At 52.3% G+C, this 25,252-nt stretch overlaps 7 protein-coding genes across 7 annotated transcripts; 5 read left to right on the forward strand and 2 right to left on the reverse strand.

Annotated features, from left to right (window-relative positions):
• Positions 1–142: 142 nt before the first annotated feature.
• rfeF (putative transcription factor RfeF) lies at positions 143–2,496 on the forward strand. Its single transcript, XM_020204488.1, has 4 exons — positions 143–736; positions 855–1,713; positions 1,764–1,831; positions 1,888–2,496. The coding sequence occupies exons 1-4, from the start codon at positions 242–244 to the stop codon at positions 2,254–2,256; spliced, it is 1,791 nt and encodes a 596-aa protein (XP_020060426.1). The 5' UTR covers positions 143–241; the 3' UTR covers positions 2,257–2,496.
• Positions 2,497–4,777: 2,281 nt separating this feature from the next.
• Positions 4,778–9,838, forward strand: ASPACDRAFT_39704 (aminophospholipid-translocating P4-type ATPase DNF3; the record flags this gene model as incomplete). Its single annotated transcript, XM_020200635.1, has 1 exon — positions 4,778–9,838. The coding sequence occupies one exon, from the start codon at positions 4,778–4,780 to the stop codon at positions 9,836–9,838; it is 5,061 nt and encodes a 1,686-aa protein (XP_020060427.1).
• Positions 9,839–10,949: 1,111 nt separating this feature from the next.
• Positions 10,950–11,787, reverse strand: ASPACDRAFT_57426 (uncharacterized protein; the record flags this gene model as incomplete). Its single annotated transcript, XM_020203237.1, has 2 exons — positions 10,950–11,536; positions 11,613–11,787. 2 exons carry the CDS (start codon positions 11,785–11,787, stop codon positions 10,950–10,952), a joined length of 762 nt encoding a protein of 253 aa, XP_020060428.1.
• Positions 11,788–12,702: 915 nt separating this feature from the next.
• Positions 12,703–14,166, forward strand: ASPACDRAFT_57427 (alpha-mannosyltransferase; the record flags this gene model as incomplete). The annotated part of the gene is made up of 1 exon (XM_020203238.1): positions 12,703–14,166. One exon carries the CDS (start codon positions 12,703–12,705, stop codon positions 14,164–14,166), a length of 1,464 nt encoding a protein of 487 aa, XP_020060429.1.
• A 6,037-nt stretch (positions 14,167–20,203) lies between these two features.
• On the forward strand, positions 20,204–22,131 carry ASPACDRAFT_22998 (homeobox domain-containing protein; the record flags this gene model as incomplete). The annotated part of the gene is made up of 3 exons (XM_020199162.1): positions 20,204–20,544; positions 20,599–20,798; positions 20,852–22,131. 3 exons carry the CDS (start codon positions 20,204–20,206, stop codon positions 22,129–22,131), a joined length of 1,821 nt encoding a protein of 606 aa, XP_020060430.1.
• Positions 22,132–22,851: 720 nt separating this feature from the next.
• ASPACDRAFT_1853004 (phosphatidylglycerophosphatase) lies at positions 22,852–23,998 on the reverse strand. The gene has a single exon (XM_020197286.1). The coding sequence runs from the start codon at positions 23,749–23,751 to the stop codon at positions 23,005–23,007; it is 747 nt and encodes a 248-aa protein (XP_020060431.1). The 5' UTR covers positions 23,752–23,998; the 3' UTR covers positions 22,852–23,004.
• A 155-nt stretch (positions 23,999–24,153) lies between these two features.
• ASPACDRAFT_75564 (putative small nuclear ribonucleoprotein SmD3) lies at positions 24,154–25,064 on the forward strand. The gene is made up of 4 exons (XM_020204489.1): positions 24,154–24,345; positions 24,416–24,476; positions 24,583–24,712; positions 24,766–25,064. The coding sequence occupies exons 1-4, from the start codon at positions 24,289–24,291 to the stop codon at positions 24,866–24,868; spliced, it is 351 nt and encodes a 116-aa protein (XP_020060432.1). The 5' UTR covers positions 24,154–24,288; the 3' UTR covers positions 24,869–25,064.
• The last annotated feature ends 188 nt before the right edge of the window (positions 25,065–25,252 follow it).

Raw genomic sequence — 25,252 nt, forward strand, 5'->3', positions numbered from 1 at the left:
CCCCCCCCCNCCCCCCCCCTCCTTTCCATCCCTATCCCTCCCGGAGTTTCCTACCCATCGATCACCATCGAATGAACGAGAGCCTGGAAACGACCCCACCAACCTCCTAAACTATCATCTTGTTCTCTGTGCCCCTCTTATCCTTACTCTCACTCGACCGTGGCCCGCTCTCTACCTTCTTCCAACCTTCATATTCTTCCTGCTCGTCGTTGTCCGGGCACTCGGGCGCAACTTGTCGACCATGTCTCGGCCTCATTATGACCCTTACGGTCACCCCTCCCAGCTCCGTCCTGGATCAACCCAACCTCCTCAGTCTCCTTATCCAACCTCACCGTCGGGACAATATCAGGCATATGGAGCTCCATCACTTCCTCCCAACAAGCCGGCTCACACGCCTTCACCTGGCCCTCAGTCGCCCTATCCTGGAGCACAACCTTCTTATCAAACAAGCCAATCGCCCTACCCCGGTTCCCAGCCCGCGTATTCTGCACCGGCCAATCCATCGCCGTCTCCGGCTCCTCAGGCTTACAGCCAGGCTTATTCACAAGCACCATATGGTGTACCCGCGCCTCCTGTCCAAGGCTACGCGCAACCGTCACCTTATAGCACGCGGGACCAGTCGTATGGACAGTATACTCAGCCACAGCAAGGCTATGGCCGACCCCCGCCTCCCCCACCCCAGGGTCAGCCCTACGGATCAGCCGCCCCCCAGTACTCTCAATCTCCTACAGCTCAAGTACATATTGGTTCCCATCTCTCTACACATGCGTTCTCAGTTTCTTTCATATATGCCGTTGTCTTAGCGCACGTTTACTCAGGATCGTAGTCCGTACTAACCGAGTCTGATGTTCTAGGGTCAACCTTACCCTCCTCAGAATGCGCCTTACTCTGGCGGGCCCGTTCGTCCTCCCCAGCAGGGTGGGCCTCCCGGAGTTGCGTACGGTCCCTCGGGGGGTGCCCCTCCTCCGGCTCGTGCCACGGACCAGCAGATCGCCGCCTACCGACAGCTGTTGATTGGCACTATTCAAGAGAAACGCCTTCAAAGCTTCTACCCCCCTGAAAGACTTGATAAGCTCGTTCAGGCTCTGTCCAACGATGCACCCTTCAAGGTGAACAAGCTGATCCATGAGCTTAACATCCCAACCGAAGTGGCTATGGATATCATGAAGTTGGCTCTCTTTGATGTTATCTTGTACGTGGATGACAGTGGTTCCATGGAATTTGAAGAACGAGGTGTGAGAAAGGAACAACTGCGTTCAACCATCGAGGTCGTTGCTTCGGCTGCTTCCACTTTTGATGATGATGGTATCTCGGTGCGGTTCATGAACTCACCTGAGCAAGGCGATGGCATTCGCAACGCAGACGATGTTAGCCGCCTCGTTTCGCGAGTCCGCTTCCAAGGTCTTACACCATTGGGCACAAGTCTACGCAACAAAGTCCTGGACCCGATGGTGGTGGCTCCGGCCAGAGCTGGTCGACTCCAGAAACCTGTTCTGATCATCACCATTACCGATGGACAGCCGGCTGGTGAGCCTCTGGACAGTGTGTCGAACGCCATTGGCTATGCTGTCAACGAAGTTTCTCGCACTCAGTATGGACAGGGGGCCGTTTCCTTCCAGTTCTCACAGGTCGGAAACGACACCAAGGCCCGGGATTTCCTCGCTTCTCTGGACGAAGATCCTCGAATCGGCTCCTTGATTGATTGCACCTCAAGTATGTTGTGGCCTCGCTATGGTGGTATGATGCACTAACTGAGCCTATAGACTTCGAGGTTGAGCAAGATGAAATGTCACGGGCTAACCCCCCAGTGCATCTGACTCGCGAACTTTGGGTGAGTGCCTATGAGCTACCATCTTGACTACACGCCATTGACTGACTTGAACCTAGTGTGCCAAACTGATGCTCGGTGCCATTGACTCTTCATACGACACCAAAGATGAAAAGGCCGCCGGGCGTAGTGGTGCTCCGCCACCTGGGCCTCCAGGTGGTCAGTACGGTGGTTATAACTACAACCAGCCTCCCGCCCAGAATTACAACCAGCCGCCTCCCGCACAGTACGGCTCAGGAACTGGATACAATCAGGCACCATACCCGCCCAGCCAAGGTCAGGGTCAAGGTCCCCCTCAGGGCTACGGTCAAGGCTATGGTGGTGGCTACGGCGCTTCCTCACCGCATCCCAACCAACCTGGGTATGGACAGTCGCCTGGTGGGGCTACACGAGGTTACCCTGGCTACGGAGCGCCTCCCCGCTACTAGACAGGAGGTAGCATACTATTGAAGATGGGGGCGAACCGAACTGGTTTCGTCTTGGAATCGCTTTAAGTCTATAGCCATTGCTTTCCTTGCATTAATTTGAGCACTGTTATGTCATGAGGACGACCGCATAGTATTGGCACAAATGCAAATGACTAAGGATTCTGTCTCTGTATGATTGCAACACCATGTAATATCACCTAGTCGGTGTATCACAAGACAATAGCACATCGACGCTCACAGCGGTCTTGATTCAGATGTTTGACATACTCATACAACTAATAGTCTAGGCCAAGCACGACTTCAGATGCTGGTGCTATGACGTCATAATAAACAATATCACGTGAGCATGCCAACCAACCATTGACCAGAACAACAACCATGACGTTGCGTTAGACAACAGCTATGTTGCACCTTCAAGCCTGCGTTCGTAATGGACGCAGTGTATCATCTTCGAGATAGCAGACCACGGGTTGCACGACGAAGACCGCAGTCAAGAATAGCATGGATATTCGCCGCTATCTTTTTTATCAACAAGTACATGTCGAAGGCATGATCAACGGGTGGGGGGAAAATGTGACCCAAGCAGGTCGGAGGAATTCCTGTTTCGGACTGTATTCGCCATGGCCCGGGGAGGTAGAAGACACATTCTTACTAGGTTAGGCTCCACTGTAAGTTAGTGATGAGGAATAGCTATCCATGTCATGTCTGTCTGTTACTCTGTCTAAGTGTTCGTTCAACCTTCCATAAACTCAAACCAGTAGGCAGCCGCATGACAGGGAGAGATGATAGTAGACTGGTGAATGGTCGGTCTTTGCCCCGCCCTTCCCGGCTCTCTGCAGACTCTCAGGCTCTCTCTTTCTTCTTCCACCCTCCCACCCATTTAACTTTCTTTCTTGTCTTTTCCTGGTTCTAGGCAACGTCGCGCGAGTTCCTGTTGCCACCACATGTGTGCCCACCCGCACGGGGGGAAGCCTACGTAAAACCAGGCTACGACTGCCAGTTATTTGTGTTTGGATCCATGGAAATGTGGGTGGGATTGGAGAAATTTCTGGATGGAGGGAGTTTAGCCATGGATGGATGAATCGACTTTCTTCCGCCACTTCTTCCGCCACGAATAAAAGGCTCGGTGGGAGCCCTAAGATTCTGGTACTTTGGGACTGGGCAATTAGGGAGTCACTACTTACGGAGTAGATATATTACCTAATTGAGATATCAGGGGGATCTATATACTATGTAGTACTCATAGGCCAGGCGGGGTGTTGACGAGGTGCACATTCTGGCTCAAGTCTCCGTACATGTAATAAGCAACGTACTCGTAGAACAACCGAATATAAATAGCATATGGGAGAGAGGAGGAGGAGGAGGAGGAGGAGGAGGGCAGTGCAGGCGAGTGTGGTTGCGTGGCCCTCGGGGCTTCCTCTGGCTGGTTCTGATTGAGGGCGGAGAAGCGACCGATGAATGGCCGGGCAGCAATTAAGGTGCCTCCGCATTCGAATTCAAGGTTCATTCAAATCTGCTATCACCAGTTTGAGGAAATTAATTGATTAATATTCATTTGGTCCTCTTTCTCTAATTTCTCTTCCCTTGTTTTCCTTCCTTCCCTTCTCCCTTCTTTCTTTCCTTCTCCTGTCTGGCCTTTCAAACCTCACCGCTTAGCAGGCAAGGTGGCTACAAACAACATTGTGGATTGAACTGCTTTCCCTCCTTCATCTCCCTCTCCTCTCCTCTCCCCTGTGAACATTTCCCTCACCTGCGTGCAGTCTTATCGGGTAGATTATCAGCCAGTGGCGGCGGCTCTTCTATTTTCGGCCAGAGTGACCGCTTTCAATTCATTTCCAGGGCCCCTTTTTTCTGCCTTTCACCTTTTCGTCACTTACCCACATTGGGACATCATACCTGTTTGTCCCTCGCCGCCTGCGGAAACCCTGAACGGTTTACAGACTGACCACGCCGTTTCCTACTCATTCTTCTGATTTTCCTTCCAGACCAATTCCTTCTTCTATAAACTGTTTATTATCATCAACATCGCCTTTGGTTTATACATCCCGCGCCCGTGTGATCAACTATCTTTCACCGGGATTAATTCACAGTGGTACTCCACCCCCACAGTCGTTTCTGCTTCGTTTCATCCGTCGCATTCGCCTTCCCCCACCATTCCCAGCCAAATCTTCTGTCGCCGAACCATCTTACGGCCGACCTTATATATACCCACAACACCAGAGGTCGCTTGCACTGTACATACCACATTAATTCCTAGGTCTTCCATATCGGTGGTTTTATATGACGTCTCCCGCCTACGACGTTGGGTCATCTGAAAATCTAAGTCGCTGGATCTACGCCAAAGCATGAGTCCAGCTTTTGACTACCTTGAGTTTTCCGATCCGCGCAGTACAGCCGAGTCGTCCCGCAATAGCATTTGACTTCTCTGTGTCCAATTTGAGATCAGGTGGTAGCAGTTTGGCAGGAGAGAGATTAGTGGACAAGCGGGATTGCTGGTTATCGCATTTTCCGGCCATTCGCCATGCCCGACAATCATGAATCACCAGAGTCAAAACACATTCCACGGGAAGCGACATCTGCAGAGCAGCCAACGATAACAAATCAAGGGCCTTCGCCAACAGCCGGTCCCACTCCCGCCTCGCAGCTCCCCAGAAGCCAATCCCTGCAGATACCCTCCACCCGAACAAATGTAATTCCCAGCCGCTCCTCGATTTCGCCGTCCCGCGCCGTCTCCGATGCAGGTCGGCGACCATCGCAGCAAAATCATGTTCGATTCTCGACTGATCTAGAACGCCCTGCGGTGGACGAGGCCCAAGGGTCCAATTGGGATCGTCGACCAGCCTCAAGGGGATTGACCATTGACACGAACCTCCCGGACAATTCAAGCGCCACTTCGCCATTGTCTCCGCGCTCCGCATTGTCCCCTCCGTCCCCGCAGAGTCCTGAATCTGGGGGTCGGTCAAGGTCCCGCCACCGTGGATACTCCCTGCGACGAACAATTTTCGCCAAGAATATCGAGTCGCAGTCGGCCGTTACTTCTCCCGACGCGATCGAGTTAGGTACCGCTTTGCCCGTGAGCCCTCAGCAGGTCGAGGCTTCAGCAGATGGCCTTGCTCGAGCAGCAACGGCGAACGAAAACGGGCTGGCGCTGGCAGATGAGAAACAGGAGGTGCTGGTCATGCAAAGATCGGCCTCAGATGCCAACTTGGACTTATCCACAACTTATTACTCGGAGCCTTCAGAGAACCTGAAAGATGGCAGACACCTTTCCACGACCTTCTCATACGACCGGTGGCTGAAGCGCAAAGCCGTGATTGCCACGCTCAAGCTTCGTATCGAGACGATGGCCGAGACAGTTCGCAAATCTATACTCCGCATCAAGGAGATCCCCCCAAGCAAAGACGGGCGCCATATCGATCTCAATCCTGCCCGGACAGAAACGTTGGTGGATGAGAGAACCGGAAAGCCGTATCTAGGGAACTCCATCCGTTCCAGCCGATACAGTTTCTGGAGCTTCTTTCCCCGCCAACTGTTCGCCCAATTTACCAAGCTTGCGAATTTCTATTTCCTGATAGTCGCCATCCTGCAAATGATCCCTGGGCTGAGTACCACTGGTACCTACACCACGATTGTTCCGCTACTTATCTTCGTCGGTATCTCTATGGGTAAAGAAGGGTTTGATGACTGGCGCCGTTATCGCCTGGACAAGGAAGAGAACAATCGGAACGCCCTTGTCTTGCGTCCAAATGCTGGAATTTATCATCCGGCTTCTGCCAACGACAACATCTCCGTGATCAGCGACGTGCAAGATTGGACGTCAATCAAATGGAAGGATATTCAAGTGGGCGATGTGATTAAATTGGAGCGCGACCAGCCTGTGCCGGCGGATATGGTTCTGCTCCATGCGGACGGGCCGAATGGCGTCGCTTATATCGAAACCATGGCTCTCGATGGCGAGACGAACTTGAAGAACAAGCAGCCTTTGCAGCCGGTAGCAAAGATATGTGGTTCTGTGGAGGGTATCTGCAGCAGCGCTCTACATTTTGCGGTTGAGGATCCCAACCTCGACCTCTACAAGTTTGATGGCAATGTCACGGTCGCCGCGGACGAGAAACTGCCATTAACCAACACTGAAGTTCTCTACCGCGGTAGCATAATGCGCAACACTGAAAGGGCGATCGGCATGGTCATCTACACAGGAGAGGAGTGCAAAATTCGCATGAACGCGAATAAGAACCCTAGGATCAAGTCTCCATCGCTCCAGGCAAAAGTCAATCGGGTGGTCATGTTGATCGTGACGCTCGTTGTAGTTCTGGCTGTAGCGTGCACAATCGCTTACAAGTATTGGTCCGACGACGTTGAATCGAAATCATGGTACCTTTATAAAGCGAGCGTTGACATCGGTCCTATCTTCACCTCCTTCCTCATTATGTTCAACACGATGATCCCTATCTCATTATACGTGAGTATGGAAATCGTCAAAGTTGCTCAAATGCTTCTTTTGAATGCCGACATCGACATGTATGATCCGGAAACAGACACCCCAGTTGAAGCACGCACATCCACCATCAATGAAGAGCTGGGTCAAGTCAGTTACATCTTCTCTGACAAGACAGGCACGTTGACGAACAACTCGATGCGCTTTCGCAAGATGAGTGTTGCTGGTACCGCGTGGTATCATGACCTTGACCTTCTTCAAGAAGCAGCAAAGGACGGTGATCATACCAAACTGATCCACAAAAAGCGCAGTGCCAAAGGGAAGAAGGCACTCAGTCGCAAGTCCAATGTTTCCGAGGCTAGGAGACATCCACCAAGATCCTCTATGTCAACAGCAACCGGGCTGCAGGGACTTGGTATCTCTATGCGCAATCACCGGACCACAGACATGCTTCGATATATCCAGCGTAAGCCCTACACAGTCTTTGCGCGGAAGGCTAAGATGTTTATACTGGCCATGGCGTTGTGCCATACATGTATCCCCGAGGATGACGACGAAGGTAACGTCTCCTTCCAAGCGGCCTCTCCTGATGAGCTAGCGCTGGTCATGGCTGCACAGGAGCTTGGATATCTTGTTCGTGACCGGCAACCGAATACCTTAACAATCCGCACCTACCCCAACGGCCTCGACGGGCCCGCATGTGACGAGGTCTATGAGATCATGGATATAATCGAATTCTCCAGCGCCCGAAAACGCATGTCGGTTGTGGTTCGAATGCCTGACCAACGCATCTGCTTGTTTTGCAAGGGAGCCGATAGCCATGTCATGCGCTTGCTCAAGCGTGCCGCCCTCGCGCAAGAGAAAGCAGTGGAGATTGAGAGGCGCGCCAGCAAGCGTAAGGCCGCCGAGGCTGATCAGGTTATACGGCGCAATAGCGAGTATCATAGCCGCAAGGATAGCGGTCTTCGGACCAGCTTCAGCCGGCCGAGCATGTCGAGACGACGGTCAAGCGTGACTGGAGAACCTGTTTCGGCGCTGAGGGAGAGTATTGATGTTTGGCTTCGCGATCGGGAAACTGACGGTGGTCTCCTGACGCGTGGCAACGACCCTGAGTACTACAGCCCCCGACCATCTGCCCAGTTGGGACGAGCATCTAGTACGTTGTCGGATTCGGGAAGTTCTGTGCATGATAACGAGGAAGAAGACTTGGTTGAGGAAGCTCTTGTTGTGAACGAGACGGCTGTCTTCGAAAGATGTTTCCAGCATCTCAACGATTTCGCTACCGAAGGACTTCGGACGCTTCTGTACGGTCACCGGTTTCTTGACGAAGATACGTACACGAGCTGGAAAAAGGCTTATCTTGAAGCCTGTACCAGCCTTGTTGACCGTCAGGAGAAGATTGAGATGGTTGGCGAGCAAATAGAGGATCAACTTGAGCTTACAGGTGCTACAGCCATTGAAGATAAGCTTCAGAAGGGCGTTCCCGGGGCTATCGACAAACTGCGTCGAGCCAACATCAAGTTGTGGATGCTTACTGGTGACAAGCGTGAGACGGCGATCAATGTTGGACACTCATGTCGCCTTGTGAAAGACTATTCTTCTTTGGTGATCCTGGACCACGAGACAGGGGAGGTCGAGCGTTCGATTGTTAAATTCACCGCCGACATCACCAAAGGCACCGTGGCTCACTCAGTGGTGGTCGTGGATGGGCAGACCCTCTCGATGATTGAAGCCGACAAGACTCTGGAAGCGCAATTCTTCCGACTGGCCATCGTCGTCGATTCAGTGATCTGTTGCCGTGCCAGTCCTAAGCAAAAAGCATTCTTGGTCAAGTCGATTCGGAAGCAAGTCAAAGACAGCGTGACGCTGGCCATCGGCGACGGTGCCAATGACATCGCCATGATCCAGGAAGCCCACGTTGGCATTGGCATCACTGGCAAGGAAGGGCTCCAAGCCGCTCGTATATCCGACTATTCGATTGCGCAGTTCCGGTTCCTCCTCAAGCTGCTCCTCGTCCACGGCCGTTGGAACTATATCCGCGTGTGCAAGTACACCCTGGGCACTTTCTGGAAGGAAATGCTTTTCTATCTCACACAAGCTCTCTACCAACGCTGGAACGGCTATACAGGTACTAGTCTTTACGAGTCCTGGAGTCTGAGCATGTTCAATACTCTCTTCACGTCACTTGCAGTCATCTTCTTAGGCATTTTTACTAAGGATCTCTCCGCCTCCACCCTCCTCGCCGTGCCAGAACTCTACACCAAAGGTCAGCGCCACGGAGGGTTCAATATTCGATTATATATCGGCTGGACTTTCATGGCCACCTGTGAAGCCATGATCATTTATTTCCTTATGTTTAGTCTCTTCGAGAAAGTCATGTTTACCCATACTGGAAGCGACATCTTCTCCGCCGGTCTCCTCACCTTTACCGCCTGCGTCATTGTCATCAATACGAAACTACAAGCGCTTGAAGTACACAACAAAACTTACATGTCTCTGGCGGTCTGGATCATTTCCGTCGGCGGTTGGTTCTTGTGGAACCTGATCCTTGACGTGCGCTATAACCCCTCCTCCGGCGACGGCATTTACCATGTCCTCAGAAATTTCGTCAACGTTTCGGGCCACGACCTAGCTTTCTGGGCCGTGTTGCTTGTGACGGTCGTGAGCGTGGTGGCCTTTGAGATGACCGTCTCCGCCCTGCGGGCCTTGTTCTTCCCCGCAGACGTTGACGTCTTCCAGGAATACGAGCAGGACCTGGACATCCGCATGCGGTTCGAAGAAGCGGCAGCCTCGGAACTCCAACAAGGCTGGGACCACGGCAAGAAGAAATCCAGCTTCGAACTGGCACGGGAAGAGGAGGAGATGGAAGCCAAGGAGCGCCAAGTCCGGGAGTTGCTGGCTCGGCCGAGAGTCATGGTCTCGCCCACCGCCGCCGCCGCGAAGACCGGTGATGGTCCGGTCGCAACAGAGCTGGAGTTGAAGGAAGCCTACCAGCATCATCCTCACAAGAGTGTTGATGGACCAGACGACGAAGGGGAGGTCGAGAACACAGAGGGGGGCACCAAGACCCCGCGCCGCTCGGTCGAAATCCACGAATTATTCTCCAAGGGCTACGGCGCAATCCGGAAGGGCCAGTTGAAATAGACGAAGAACCTCTTCCACGAATATTCAACCCCCACAACCTGAAAAACAAAAAAAGAAAATCAAACGCAAAAGAAGACAAAATTGACAAAATGTCCCAACAATTTCATGGTTTTCTGCTTTTTACAAGCGTGTGTCACATCATCATCATGGCGTTTTTGCAAGAAATGGATACCCCCACACCTTACTTACTTAGCCTTCACTTGTTGTTTCTATCCACTTACTACCTGATTCCTGGTCTGTTTTTGGTCTGTTTGCTTGATACCGTTTTCTCTGTGTATACATTCTCTCGCTCCGTCGTGGCTTACCCAGATACCACCACGCCATTTGTTGTGAAGCATTAACGATTTTGCATGGGGAGACTGCTTCCGGTGTTTGATAAGAGCGACTATCTTGTGAATGAAAACAGACCAGTGGAGTAAACATAGGTCTTCCCTCTTCCTATCACCCTACCTGGTATTCTTCACCAGTTACAAGACATGTGTACGAATGGTGTTTGTGCAGTGCACAGCCGCCGTCACACATTCAGTGAACTTGTACTGTCTTATTTCTGATTCCTGTAGAGTATTTGCAGCCACAGCTGAGTGCTGCATATATGGATGGACTTAGGTAAGACATGAGCAAAACAATCAATCCTGAAACTATGTAAAAAGAAGACGGCAAAAGGAAAAGAGAAAGGGTTCGCTTGACGCAGCTATTAATATACAGGCAGGCAGTGGTATCTCATAGTAGGTAAAACAGCAGTCACTCAGCTAGGTAGGCAGTCGCATACTCAATAGAGGAAAATCCCACGGCTTTCCTTTCTCACCGCTCGGCTCGGGCGCAGCGTGAGGACGAGCCAGATTTGCAGGCTCGGAAGCAGACGGTATAGTGAACGGGTCAGAAGGGGAGAGTGATTCGCACTATAATCGTGGTGGTGGTGCACGTGTCCATAGAGGTGGACGTGGGGGTTGCGAGTTAAGGTCGGGGACTTCCAGAACAGTGGGGACTCGCAATCGCTGAGGAGGATTTCCAGATTTACTTCGAAGGCCGGCGTCCTCTTTCCTTGAAGTCGATTGATAGCGAGCAAAAGAACCCGTTCAGGAGTTCCTCTCTTCTTGATCGTAAAACCGCATCATCCTTGCAGCTCGTACATCTGCGTCCCCTCTTGAACCGGCTGCTTCTTCGCTGGGGCAGGTAATTCGTACAGCGGCGATCCCGCCACTTCACTCGTCTCCTGGGTTGGAATCGGGGCCATCCTCTGCCTCTGCTTTCGCCGACGGAGGAAGAAGAATGCGAGGGCCCCAATCACAGCGGCGGCACCGACACCCACGCCGACGCCGACGCCGACGCCGACGCTACTGGAGCTGGAGCTGGAGCTGTGGGAGGAAGCGGGCGAAGAGGTGGTCGAGGACGAGCCAGAGGTCGCGGCACCGGTGGACTGTGCTGAGCCAGTCGAGGTCGCAGTGGTGGATGAGGTGGTCGTCGTCGCGGTGCCCTTTTCGCGCACGTAGAAGTAATCACTCCAGCTGATCCAGCCGTACAAATCGATTCCGTAGGTACCTAACTTGGCGGTGGCGTTGAATAGTCCAATCTGGTATTGCGGGTTGGTGGTGTTGAAATCGCTGGGGATGGCCCAGGTGTATTGTTCCAAGGTGCAGTTGGCGGTCTCATTGACGACGAGTTGGTACAGAGAGCTGGTTGTGGTGAACTTCGCGCCCACTAGTTATACATCCAAAGATGAGGTCAGCCCGTGGATTGTAGGCAAGAAGACCCCCCGATCAAGACAAGAACTAACCCGTGATTTCGTCGATGAGAGTGCCTCCGGCGCGGCCCAGAGAGATGTTAAGTGGAGTATCTCCATTGTCGATCGCGCCCCATCGGAGCTGGAGGATGTCACCCGGGTTGACCTCCTTATTCTCGAGCCCATAGAACGTCCCAGGGACGCAGTCCGTATACCCTTGGGTCGACATGGTTAGAGAATGGAGCAGGAGAGGCTCACAGGGAAGCCTTTTCGGGGGAAGATCAGGGTTGGGACACTAGAGAACATGGCCTGGGGTCCATGGTCCAAACGGCAGGAACAGACTTCTTTACTTAGGGCAGCAGACCCATCACCAGGAAGTGCCCGTCAATAGCGGTCTCATAATATAGGGCCGTATCCGGCCGTAACAGCCTTCAACTACGGTCGCTAGCTCGTACGCAGTGCTGTGGCATTGCGACCGACCGCAAATCAGAGCCTCGTATACCTCCCCAGTTGGCGATCCTTCGTCTAAGTTGAGAATCCTTTCGCTCGGACACCAGCAGCCTTGGTGTGGCAATTGGGTGATCGGACTGCATTGTGGACGGGAAAACGTGTAGGCAGAAGGGAGTGCGTGCGCAGAGTCTATCGGGATGGTTTCAGCCTGAGCAGGGACCCTGCAGAGAAAGGGAGGAATTCGACATAGAGCATAGTGATTGCTGGCGCAGTGGTTGACATACTCCGTAGTTAGTACGGAGTACTGTTGTACTGTATTCAGTCAACCAACATTCGTCACTTCAGGGGAGGCTCCGCCTCTGCGGGTGGGACCAGGGATTTGGGGGCCAAATAATGGTTGTCCAAAGATCCCGGCGCTTCTCGAGGCCGCCCTGGACTGCCAGGACTCCGTCTAGTCCGAGAGTCTCCATATTAACAGTCGCTTCCCACCAATGGTCGACCAGCCCGCCAAGCAGGATGTATGCCTTGGGCTGTTATATGGACAGATGATTATCGCAGTCTGATCTTCCCTCTTTTGCATTTTGCGTCGAGGGCCATGCCGTTATACACCCTCCTTGATCGGCCGACCGACCAACTCAACCCCTCCACCTCCTGAAAAAGCAATGAGTGCTATAACCTCACAAGAACCCTAAAAATGCCGGCGTCTCGAATGCAACTGCGGCGACAGAATACACTGATTGCTTTGGGCCTCGCGGCTCTCTGTGTTTGGTTCTTCACCTCGCATCGATCGCGAAGCGGCGAACTGATTCACAGCCATGAGCAATTCTGGAGAGATTTCCACCCGCTTCTTGCGGATAATGCGCCAGACTGTCAGCCCCCAATACGCCTGGGAAATGCTGAATCTGCCGGCTTCGATCCACAAAGCACCGAACCGCTGCCTGACTTATTGAGGATGCCAGCCGAGGATATTGCGAGGATGAAACAAGCACACACGGCCTTCGCAAATGCGATTGAAAGAGCCCCTCCGGAACTCAATTACCAGCCACACACGCGTGGACTGGTTTCCACAGCCGGCGGCCCTTATCTTCCAGTCTTGTTGATTTCGCTGCGCATGCTGCGACGTACGGGCTCAACTCTGCCGATGGAGGTATTCCTCGCCGACTGGGAGGAATATGATGGCTATCTTTGCCAGGTTGTCCTTCCCTCGCTGAACGCGCAGTGCGTGGTTTTGTCGGAGATCCTGGAAGCGGTGCCCGACAGCACGAACAAGATCGAGAAATACCAGTACAAGATCTTCGCAATGCTTTTCTCCTCCTTCGAAGAGATCCTCTTCCTCGATGCAGATGCCTTTCCCCTGCAAAAACCAGAGGAATTGTTCACCGCCGACCCGTTCAAGTCTAAAGGCCTGGTCACCTGGCCCGATTTCTGGCGTCCAACAACATCCCCTTTGTACTATAAGATATCATCGCCCAAAGAGAGTGGAACGCAACCGGCCAAACCGACCGCTCTCCGGCAGTCGACGGAGTCGGGGGAAGTACTCGTGTCCAAGCGCACTCACCTTCGCACCCTTCTCCTCGCTGCATACTACAACTTTTATGGACCCAGCCATTATTACCCGCTTCTCTCGCAGGGCGCAGCCGGCGAAGGGGACAAAGAAACGTTCCTTGCCGCCGCCAACGCCCTCGACGAACCTTTCTATCAGGTCAGCGAACCCATCCGAGCCGTTGGGCGCCGGACGCCCGACGGTTTCGCGGGGTCCACCATGGTTCAGTACAGTCCGATGGAGGACTATGCCCTGACGAAGAAGGGCATTTGGAGAGTCAAGGGTGTCACTGCGCCCACGCCCAGCCCATTCTTTGTACACGTCAACTATCCCAAGTTCAACCCGGCCACAATCTTCGCGGAGAACGGCGTGACCAACCCGGTGATTGATGAGAGAGGACAGTATACGCTGGCATGGACGGCGCCAGAAGAAGTGGTCGCCTCGTTCGGCGACAACTTTCAGCATATGTTCTGGGAAGATATCCATTGGACGGCCTGCGTGTTGGAGGGCAAGATCCTAAGCTGGAAGGGCAAGACGGGGATCTGCCAGCAGACGAGGGACTACTGGAATAGTGTTTTCAAAAATTCGGCTGGTACGATGATGAATCAGTCATAAGCGAGTCACCATAAGCGAGTCACAAAAGATTAAATTCGATTGATAGCCCCTGTGCTGGTCGCATGTGCTATTGCCATTGTGAGAGTGAGCGAATGTGTTATCTAGCGTTGCGTTGTTGTGAGGACGTTCGGTTTGCGAGGGACATCGTACAATGCCCTGTCAGCAGGTACTCGGTTTGAATAAAGGACTCGTCACGGAAGATATTTCGGGAGGACTGGCTATCTGTCATATTTGCTGCGGACAATCATTCCACAGCCCTCGTCTGCTCAAGCATACGAATAGGAAAAGAAAGGCTGGGATCAGAACAAGGCCTTTGGGTTGTTCGACCATGCCGAGATCCTGTCTTTTGGTGTTTCCGCTGAACGTGATCCGAAACAAACAGGATAATACCTAAGCAGGACTTACCATACTAGGTAGGCGCTGTAGACAACTTGGAATTCAACCGTGACCGTGGATTGAAACAACAATCAGGGGGAAACCTCTGCTCAGTCAAGCATAATTAATGAGTGTGCTATATTCAGATAGATTTTGACCTCCTAGGATTACTCGTGAATTTGTGAAGATAAAACAAAAAGAAAAAAAAGAAAGAAAGAAAAGAAAAGAAATACCATCAGTCTCCGTTAGATTTGCAGCTCAGAGTAAGGCTTTGGAGAGCGTCCGGGTTCGATGGTGATGTTGTCGATGCTGAGGAGGCTCCTGGTTCCCAACCGCGGCGAGACATGGGCGTGTTGACAGTCTGCAGTGGCTTTTTGGCAAGGTTCAGGTTCGGATCGTTTATCCCTTGTTCACTTGTGAGTTTGCATCGGTTTGACTAGATACGTCTCGAGATGACAAATGCATTTCGTGCCTTCGGGTTTTGTGCTTAGTGTGACCCAATATATATCATGAGAAGAATATCTTATCGGCTCTGGTAAACAATTCATTTGCTCGTAGAGTGATAGACCTGGTGTTTTACATCCGAGCTTTCAGAAGTATACAATCTCAGCCCCCGAGCCGTGCAAGGCAAGTGACAGGGCTGCTTTTTTGTGCCCTTTCTTTCGCAGGGGCCTCAGGTGGAAGCACGCAAGACCCAAAGTTAAAACCAAAGTAAATCAAGTTAGGTACAGTCCTGCCTGCTACAGTCCTGCCTGAGGTACACCACGTAGTAAGCTACCACCTTTAGCTGTCCCCCCCCTAAAGCAGATGCACCTCTAAGCGAGAAAGCTTCTTGTCGGCAGTATTTCGCTAGCTTCATGCCCGTCTCTAGAGCCTAGGTAGTAGTCGGTTTTATTCACCCTGCCCTGCCCCCCCTAAGCGACGGACATAAAGCTGGCAATCATGGCTCAAGTGCATGCATTTATAATCGAGCACTAGTTATACTTACATCTCCACAGTGAAATGTGGGAAAATCTATCATTCTGTGGGCAAAAGCTATAATTATCTCTTCTTGATGAATCCTCCGTAAAAGAATGACGATCCCAAGACCAAGTACCAGGTGGCTCGGAGGACTATTGATTGTGGTGTGTATTGTGTTTGTGACTATTTCTGTTTCTATTTTTATGTTGTATGTTATATGTTTCTTGTCTTGAAGGCATGAACGAGAAAAAAAAAAGACAACATGCATGCTGTCTGCTGGAAAGAGGGGCTGAACGAATGCGACACCCCTCCCTCTCTGGGGATACTTCAGAGGTCCGTTGCCAAGATGATAAACATGCCCTGAGCGCGGGCTGCAGAGGGGGGGTTCACTATGATAAGTACTCCGTACAGTCCTCCATACCGGTAAGCCCTGGACAAGAAGTCAAGATACGTGACTCGTAGCCCATGCGGGGTGAGATTCCACCGACTCAAGCGAACGTCCTGATGAAGTTGTGCTGTTTGTTGGTGGCATCGGCATGGGGTGACCACCTGCTCCGTGCGTTAGGCTCCAGGCACTGCAGAAAAAGTGTTTGGGCCTGGCGATGGCGGGATGGAGGGATTGGATAGGAGCAGAGGGGATGACTCGGTGATGAAACCCGAGCGGACCGGTAACTGCCAGATCATGGCGTGCAGGACACTATTGAGCACCAACTGGGGCAGATCTTGTCGAGAACAGCAAGGGCGAGAGGGGGTCACTCGTTTACAACTCACGGTTAACCAGAAGCGAACTTCAACCTCCGCCGGAGTACACCGAACTACTTAGTACACATGGACATAGTACCGAACGAGTGGATCAGAATGCGAGCATGGGCTTGCAAGTTCAGGTTTGCAACCATAGTTTCGATACGGTGTGTGTGATTGGCAGTGGAGCAGGAACGGGTCAAGGTACATACGATACGATGACTTGAATCATCATCAGAGGCATGCATGAATCGGGGGACAGGTTCAGGTTGTGACGGCGTCTCCCCCCTATTGACATTGACCCGAACGAGGATCAGAAAAAGAAAATTCCCCCGGTGGTCAGTGGTCAGTGGCTAACAATCGATGCCTATCCCTGCTGCTTGCTTACTAGGATGCAGTCAGTATCTCGTTAGCGCCGGCGACGGGCAAGTTCTCGACCTCCCCCTTCGGATGACTGATCCAACCTGATCCATCCTGAATCCATGGGTGACTTGCCCCGACGGGTAAGGTGCGGGTGTGCCTGGCACTCTCTGGTGGCTGAGTTGACCTGCACCAATGGAAAACCACTGGTAGAGTGCACGGATCATCTGCACGCCCCGTCCATCCTCTTTCTTTCCCCCGTTTTGACCAAATCTGGTTTAGCTCACGTGGTACAGCAGGGAAAAACTCAGGTAAGGTACGGAGGTCCTTCCCCTGGTATCTGCTGCTGCACTCGGAGGTCGGAGCAGAGCTGTGTACCTGCGTCTGCTAGCTGCAGGACGACCAACAACAGGGAAATACGACGGAGAGGAAGAAGAAATAGCAGCGCAGGTTGCGCTCCGTGGACTTCCTGTCGATCATGGGATTATTTCCCCGTATTATCATGGATTGTTCTTAGTCGTAACATGTTTTCGATCGCAACTCATGTTCGTGGCTAGTCGCCTTGATTTAATTGATTTAATATATTTTTCGTGATCGGGTTGGGGAATGGAACCCAGATGGAAGATGAGACGGCCAGACCAACAACCGATGGAAACCGTCCCAAGACCCAACTCCCAAGACCCAAAACAGCGAGGGGGAGCCAGCAGCACGAGTACCGAACTGGAACCTCTATCGTTTTCTCCACCCGAAGCTAGCGCTGTCATGTGTGAAGGTCCAATCATCCACAATGAGATGGTGGGCAGAAAAGTTGCCGCCGGCACGGGCGGAGACCAACCCAAGACAGGTCGCCGAGCTCGGTCGTGTAAAAGGCACACCTACGTAGTTGTTTTATTAACAGACTTGTGCCCATCATAGGTGGTTCGGGAGTAGAATCTTCGGCAGCACGGCTGTCTCTGAAAGACCTTGGGAGGTGAGCGACCTCTCATGCACCTTGTGTATACCTATTCCTTAGTTATAGTTACACCGTGTAGGATCAGTGAGATCATGACATGGTTTTGATCGATGACACTGGAAGGGTGGACAAGAGCCTGGAACCCGAAGGCATCTTCACTCGAGCGAATGGAGTTACCCTTGTTAGCGAGCTGTAACTGGCCATCAACTAGTCAAGTAACTCCGTTCCGAGGGTTTACTAAAGATCATGGATTTTCTCGGTTCTCCCCTGATCCAGACATTCACCGCCCACGGTTTCAGCGGTCGAGCTGGCAGAAGACGGCAGTCCCTGTGTGACGCCCGCGCTGAGGCTGGGATGGAAGGGAACAATTGAAGGAAGGAACCATGTCCATGCACCGGCCAGACTTTCGGCAGACCAGAAAGATTCGTCAGTAACTCCGTACGATCTGGTCAGTAATCGATTTTATGCTTGGCCTCGTCACTGTTTCTTGTTTCCATCTACCGCGCCCTGGATACTCCATCGCGCAGAGAGCGCTCTTGATTCGGCAATCTCGCGACAATGCTCCACTACCCGGAACCCTTGGGGGGAGCTTGTCGACATCGGGCGCTTCTGCAATGCCCGCCCGGTCGCTGGAACAGTCCAGCTCACGTTGCTGCTTCGGATCATGAGGGACCCTACGTCAGTAGTGGACTCGACCGGACCATGTTCCGTCGACGGGAATGCACTCTCGCTGGGCTCGGTGCAGCTGCTACCAGAAGCAGGGACTTCGGGAAGTTGGGGGAACAGCGCACCTGGCACTACTTATGGTTGACGATATTCAGTCAATCTTCTACCGTTCAGATCACCAGACCCAGAAAAAGGACTGGCTGAGCCAATGGGAACTTCTTCCAGCCACAGGTGCCTTGCTTGACAGCAGCAGCAGCAGCAGCAGCAGTAGGGTAAGTGCTGGCTGGTGGTGGACGGAGGATGTCCCGAGGAGGACCTTACTTAGTCTCGAAGTATCTGATACGAGGAATATAAAAGTTCAAAGTCGAGAGAGTACAGTATACGCCGGCCGAGATGGAAGAAGCGTCTTTTTCTGATTGGGGGAGACATCGATTGCACAGGATGAAGAACGATCGGGCAGCCAGTTGCAGATGCAGTGATGCAAAATGCAACTGGATGCAGGGGCTAAAACAAGGCGGTGGGCATTGGTTCTGTAACAACCTGGTCTTGCTTCAGGAAACGCCATGTGAAGGTCTGTAACGTTCCTAATGTTTTACCGGCCGGCGGCGGCACAAGGCGACGGAGAACTGGAATCAGCATTTATGATACAAGGCAGGACCAGAGTCATAGGGAGGAAAAGGATAAATAAGGGTAATCAATACCAGCATCCATGATGTCTATAACAGACTCATGCTATGATCAAGATAGTATTGGTTTCTACGGGATACGGATTACTCTACCAATCGATAAGTATACTTACTCTCACTGCTACTTGCTTCTCCGACGTGGCTCTCCAAGAGATACTGGTTCCTGTAGAGCCAACAGGAAGAGACTTAAACCATCTTAGGGAGGGTTTGGGGAATTCTAGACGATCCAACTGCGAAAAGGCAACTAAAGGGAATAGAAACAAAAGACAGAGAAAAAAAGGGAAAGAAAAAAAGAGAAAGCCGGAAAAAGAAAGGAAAGCAAAAAAAAGAGAGAGAATAAAAAAAGAAAAGAAAAGCGAAGAGAAGGGGAAGCAAAAAAGGCCAGCCCCACGGAGACAGTCAGGAACAGCCGGTGCCAAAACAGCCCAGCGCCAACTACTGACTCGCTAACCGTTTCGGGAACTCCCCCATCCAGGCCCGGGTATCCATCCCATCTCCTGACTGACGGTCGGTCGCTCCAGTCCCGTCGCCCTCAACCCGCTTGCCCAGCCCGTTCTCCTCTCCTCCTGCCTGCCTTACTTACTCCTACTCCTTCTCCCTCCACCCGTTTGTCTTCTTCCTTTACTCTCCTTCTCTTCTTCTCTTCCTTACCGGCCATCTTCATTCCCTTCCCTTCTTTTCCCTCCCCCCCAACCCCATTCACTCGTTTCTTGTTGTTTTTACTTCAATTCCATTCTTTCAATTACCACTATCCGCTCGCTTCAGTCGATCGTTTCACTCTTTCACGATCCCTCGATCAAATCTCCTTGTCTTCGCTTACCTTGAGCCAAGATCTCTCAACCAGTATCCGCAACATCACATCTCGGTTCTTCGCCAATTGAGACCCGATCACGGACCTATATACTTCTGTCTCTGGTTAACGAAGTCATCGATTCTTTTCGCCTCAAGCTGCCTAGGTCAGCTGTTTACATTCATCCCGCTTCTTGACTATATCAACCCCCAAATCGACGCTTCCGCGACGCGCGCTTTTGTCCCGCCTCCCCAAGCTTTGTGTCTTCGAGTTCACCCCGTGTCTCACAGCCAAAGCGCTTCCATTCGTTTGATCTCACCACGATTCTCTCGCGCTTGACGCTGCTACAGAGAGACCGATATCTCATCTCCATCTGACTGTCGACCGGATCGTCAACCAAATTCAACCCCTACCTACACACACACTTCGGAGCATCTGTTTCCACTTTGGTCGTATCTCCTTTTTCTCGTCGTACTACCTTACAATTTCGCCATATCCCTGCAAAACATGTCTTCGACAGACACTCCTGACCCTGCCACCACCCCATGCTCTGCCACCACAGCAGTAGCTACGGCAACTTCGTCTCCCTCGGAAACCTCCACTCCATCTCCCGCCATGTCCAATGCTACTACTACCACGACTGCTCCCACCGCACGCCGTCCTCAAAGGAAGAGTACCTTGACGCAGCAACAGAAGAACAACAAACGCCAGCGCGCGACCCAGGACCAATTGGTCACCCTCGAAGTCGAGTTCAACAAAAACCCTACCCCTACCGCTGCCACTCGTGAAAGAATCGCCCAAGATATCAACATGACCGAGCGGTCCGTTCAGATCTGGTTTCAAAACAGGTTTGTAATCTCTCCGCGCACATCTGAAGTGAAATACTGACCGCGCCGACGCAGACGCGCTAAGATCAAGATGCTTGCGAAGAAGAGCATCGAAACCGGCGAAGGATGCGATTCAATCCCCGAATCAATGCGCCAATATCTAGCAATGCAATTCGATCCCAGCAAACCTGGTGCAAGAGACGCTTTTGGCCGGACAGGAGGCTACGGAACCAATGGGGCCTACCCTAATGAGCCGACCCCCTCTGGCAAAGTTGGTACGTTTGTCGAGCACTGGTGCAGTCGTGACATTAAGACTGACTGGCAATAGTTATTCATCACTTCACATGCCGTTCCTTGACTATCGGCAGCTGGCGCCGCATTGGACAAAACGCAATGGATCTCGTTGTTTTCTATTCCCCGGAGAAAGCATGCATGACTTACTATATCAACAACGACTCTGCCGGATACAAGATCGAATACCCCTTTGCCTACATCAAGAACATCACCTTGGAGTCTGGTGACCAGACCCCCGGACCAAATGGCGCCCCTTCGCGGACTGGCGGCCTAGTTGTGGAACTCAATCGACCCCCATTGTTTTACATGGATTCATCCAATTCTGGTGGCTTTTATCAGTGCGGTGACTTCACAGAAGACCAGCAAGCAAGCCAAATTCTGGTTCACCATCTCGGAGGCCACCCGAAGGTTCTTAGCGTCCAGCTCGCCAAACTCGTTTCCCTGGAGTCATTCCAAAATCGCCTGGCATACAATAACTTTGCTATGAATCCGCCCATGTCGCCCCCTTTCATTCAGCGTCCTGCATCCCAACCCAACCAATTCGCGCAAGCTTACCTGAATGTGTTTCCCGAGACCCCCACCCACCTGAGCGTTCAGGCGGTCCGTGGTCACAAGCGGCAACGAAGTCGTTCGGTTCCGGTAGCCGTCGACTTCTCCGCAATGCAGCCGCCGCTTGCCCAGTACAACTTCTCTCAAGCCCCTGCGCACTTTGGCCAGCCAGACACAGGGATCTTTGCCCCTATTCCACAATCGACTCATCCGCTGGCCCTGAATCTGCGTATTGATACATCTGCCGCCTATGGGTTTGATCCACGAACCCACCCCATGTCGGCTACAACTACCGCCTCTCCGTCTGATTTCGCCAGCCCGGGACTTTTCAGTACCGGCGCAGGTGGTGATTCAACCCCCGTTGCTACCAACATAGGAACTCAATTCACATTACCATTTGTCACGCCCGCTGTTGACTCAACAGTGGCACATCAGACGGCGTCCTATCCTAGTCTTGGTCATGCCGACCCTATGATCGCCAACCATTCGCCACCACTCTCCAACATCTCGCACACATCGCAAGATATGTACGGTCTGGGTAATGAGCACCAAACAAGTTACTCGGATGAGGGGATGGGGATGAATGGAATGTATGCCAAGCACAACATGACATTTGGTGTTCCTCAATCCATGGGGCTTGAAAGCAGCGCTTTTGATCTGCCCATGCAGTCGATGTCTGGACACACCTCCCCCGGTGTCCAGGGGGAATTCCAGAGTCTGACACTCGAGAGTGTGGATCCTAACACACTGGCGCCCGGCTCTTGAGTCCGGCTGTACGATTTCGGTAAACAAACTTTGGCGCTTGGGTGAATCCTATGCCGTCTTCTTCTGGTTGACATTCGAATCTATGAATCTGGGTCAATCCTACCCGGATGGCGTCACCCTACCTCAACACACCTCGATTGACCCCTTCGGTAGGGTAAACGAATGCCTTTTCAAACTTCTATCTGAGACCTGAAGTCGAACAATTTCGATGAGACGGATTCAATATTTCTTACATTGTGTCCTCAGCGTGTCTTTTTCTGTATTTTTATTCTTCTGTGGGGCTGGTCCTGAGCGTTACACAGCGCCTTTTCTTTCCTTCTCGATCGCACCTGGATGCGCTTTTTTGATGCTTCTTCACTGCCCCTGACCATTATTTTGCTTTTTCTTCTCTTTTCTTCTCACATCCGGTCAGGGGTGTTTAACGTGGTTATGCCAGAAAGTCGGACTAAGACGGCGACAGTTGGTTTATCTTCTATTTGTTTCTTGGGTTGGCGGGTTAGGACATGTTTGCATATTCCTTTTGTGACGGTTATTTCGTGCCTTGAGTGAGGTGACCCTGTTCGATATTATTTACCATCTTCCAACGCGAGGCTGAGACAATCTTCGCCGGGGTATTTAGGGTTCGAGTGATATTAAGACCATTCCTCAGGGACCACCTGATCATGATAACCCATTCTTCCATGTAGAGGTTATGTAAATTGATTTGTTTCAATCCAAATGGCTATTGTGCAGGGTATCGGACTCCTATCGAACTCCACCGTATCTAAGTCTACACCCAGTGAACCCCCAAACTCATATAGCTCAATCATAGTACAGCACACAAAACCCACGGACTCTCCCCCCCTTCCACCACCTTCCCGCGAAAGCAAAGAATCATTGAGCAAACCCCTTTGGCACGGGCGCCTTCAACCCACGATTAACCCGAAGATACCGCTCTACCCACATCTCCATGCGCTCTAACACATTCGCCCCCTCCCGCTGCCCCCCTGCATCAATCCCATCCCGACACCACACACTCCACGCCCCCATCTCCCGCGCCATCAGCACATCCGTGCCCAGCCGATCACCCACGACCGCGATCTCATCCGCGCGCACCATGACCCCGCGCTCTCGGAACCAGGCCAACACCTCCGCCCCGCAGAACGGCTTCTTGGCCACCGCTCCCCCGGGCGGCAGCCGGAACACAGGGATAGCGAGGTCGGCCAGCTGCGCCTCCAGGCTCCGGACCTCGTCGTCGTAGCGCGGGTGGCTCCCCGCGCGGTTCGAGACGATCAGGATCGAGTCCGGCGCCGTCGTCTGGTTGAAGGGGGAGGTCGGCGAGGTGCGTAGTGCCGTCAGTTTGGCCAGGATCTCGGGGGGGAAGGTCGTCGTGCGCGCTGGGCAGAGGGTGTTGTCTTTATCGAGGATGAGGGCGCGGATCTGGATTTGGGGCGGTTTTTCGAGGGGTGTGGTGCTGGTGTTCGTGCTCGTGGCTAGGGAGGCGGAGATGGCGGGGCCGAGTTGTTCGGGGAGCTGGGTGATGGTTGGGATGGTGAGGTGCGGAAGCATGTGCGAGGGGTTTTTGAGGAGGGTCGTGACGGCCAGGTTGAAGGCACGGAGGTTGGTGTTCGGGGGGTTCATTTTTGTGTGTCAGTGGGTTTTGTAAAATTGGGGGTGGTGATGGTGCTTTTGCTAGCTGCTAGCTGTGGAGCTTAGCTGTGAAGCTTTTTTTTTCTTTGCGCAAGGTACCGATTTCGAAGGGAGGGTTGGGTGGATATTGGGTATTGGTTATAGGTTCTTTTGCGTATTGATCGTGTTAATGCAATTAGCTGTTCTGTGATGATTGTCTGGTATTAGTTATTAGATTGCGATAGCACTAAGTCAATCGACGAGTACGTATGTAAATGCGCGGATGGATAAAATAACTGGCTGGCCCTCAGCCCGCAGAGCCGCAAAACTCTCCGCCCGACGAGTCGAGCGGGTGTGGTTGCTTGCTCTCTCAGTCAAACATCGCCGGTTTTGTCCTTTACAACCAACTACCCCCTCCTTGTCGCAGGACCAATCGCACCCAGTCTCTACCTTCGACCTCTTTCCGACAGACAGACTTTCTCTCGAGTGATCGTTTAGTGCTCTATTCTCCCCGCCTTCTGCTTCTCTTCTCTCCAACCAGACATCACAATGGGCAAGTTGACCAGCACGATCGGTATCCCGATCAAGCTCCTGAACGAGGCGCAGGTGGGTGGTTTTGTCCTTCACTAGCTGAATGCATGGATTCAGCGAAGTGCCCGAGCTAAATCATATCTAGGGCCACGTTGTCACTCTCGAAATCACGTCCGGTGTCGTGTACCGCGGAAAACTTCTGGAGGGTGCGTCGTCTCTCTCGTCTCTCCATCCTCCTTACTCCCCTCGATCTTCCTCTCACGAACCAACAAACCTGGAAGACATCGTCGCTGACTTTCTTACCTACTATAGCCGAAGATAACATGAACGTTCAACTGAAGGATATCACGGTTACCGCCCGCGACGGTCGCGTGTCACACTTGGATCAGGTCTACATCCGGGGAAGCCATGTCAAGTTCTTCATTGTGCCGGACATGCTGAGGTTGGTTCCCTTCCCAGATCTTTCTCGGAGCATTAGCTGATTGAACGTTTTAGAAACGCCCCCATGTTCCGCTCACGAGGCCAGCGCGGCCGCGGTGTCGGTCTGGCTCGTGGTAAGGCCACTGTGCAGAGAGCTCGGGGCCAGCGACGAGGCTAAGGAGATTTGTTTGATGATGATGGGGATGGGAGGTGGATAATCATTGACTTGGTCGGCGTTTGTTTTTTCTTTTGTTATGGACTCTGCAACTCTGGGATCTGGGTCGGTCGGTCGGTTGGGGGGTTTGATTTTCCATTGAATCACATATACTACACGAAATCGAATGACGATTGGCCCTTGTTCTGGAGGAAATGGTTACCCGGTACTGAAAATCTGTGGGAATTATCGTAAACGTCCTGTAGGGGAGAGGGGATAGGGATGGTTTTTGGGAGCAACCGTCCGCGCGTGGGTTCGATACAAAGCTGCGTACGAGTACTTAGGAGTGGGGATGGGCAGCGCCAATCGATTGCAGCGCTGCCAGAAATGCTCGTAAACAACATTATT

The sequence above is a fragment of the Aspergillus aculeatus genome (assembly GCF_001890905.1).
Source record: "Aspergillus aculeatus ATCC 16872 unplaced genomic scaffold ASPACscaffold_2, whole genome shotgun sequence".
Lineage (NCBI taxonomy): Eukaryota > Fungi > Ascomycota > Eurotiomycetes > Eurotiales > Aspergillaceae > Aspergillus > Aspergillus aculeatus.

Excerpts from the sequence above, each read along its gene's own strand:
- rfeF (XM_020204488.1), top strand. The coding sequence starts at position 242 with ATGTCTCGGCCTCATTATGACCCTTACGGTCACCCCTCCCAGCTCCGT. Across the intron at positions 1,714-1,763 it reads CTTGATTGATTGCACCTCAA|ACTTCGAGGTTGAGCAAGAT; the intron begins GTATGTTGTGGC and ends CTGAGCCTATAG. Across the intron at positions 1,832-1,887 it reads ATCTGACTCGCGAACTTTGG|TGTGCCAAACTGATGCTCGG; the intron begins GTGAGTGCCTAT and ends ACTTGAACCTAG.
- ASPACDRAFT_1853004 (XM_020197286.1), bottom strand. The coding sequence starts at position 23,751 with ATGAACCCCCCGAACACCAACCTCCGTGCCTTCAACCTGGCCGTCACG.
- ASPACDRAFT_75564 (XM_020204489.1), top strand. The coding sequence starts at position 24,289 with ATGGGCAAGTTGACCAGCACGATCGGTATCCCGATCAAGCTCCTGAAC. Across the intron at positions 24,477-24,582 it reads CCGCGGAAAACTTCTGGAGG|CCGAAGATAACATGAACGTT; the intron begins GTGCGTCGTCTC and ends TACCTACTATAG. Across the intron at positions 24,713-24,765 it reads ATTGTGCCGGACATGCTGAG|AAACGCCCCCATGTTCCGCT; the intron begins GTTGGTTCCCTT and ends TGAACGTTTTAG.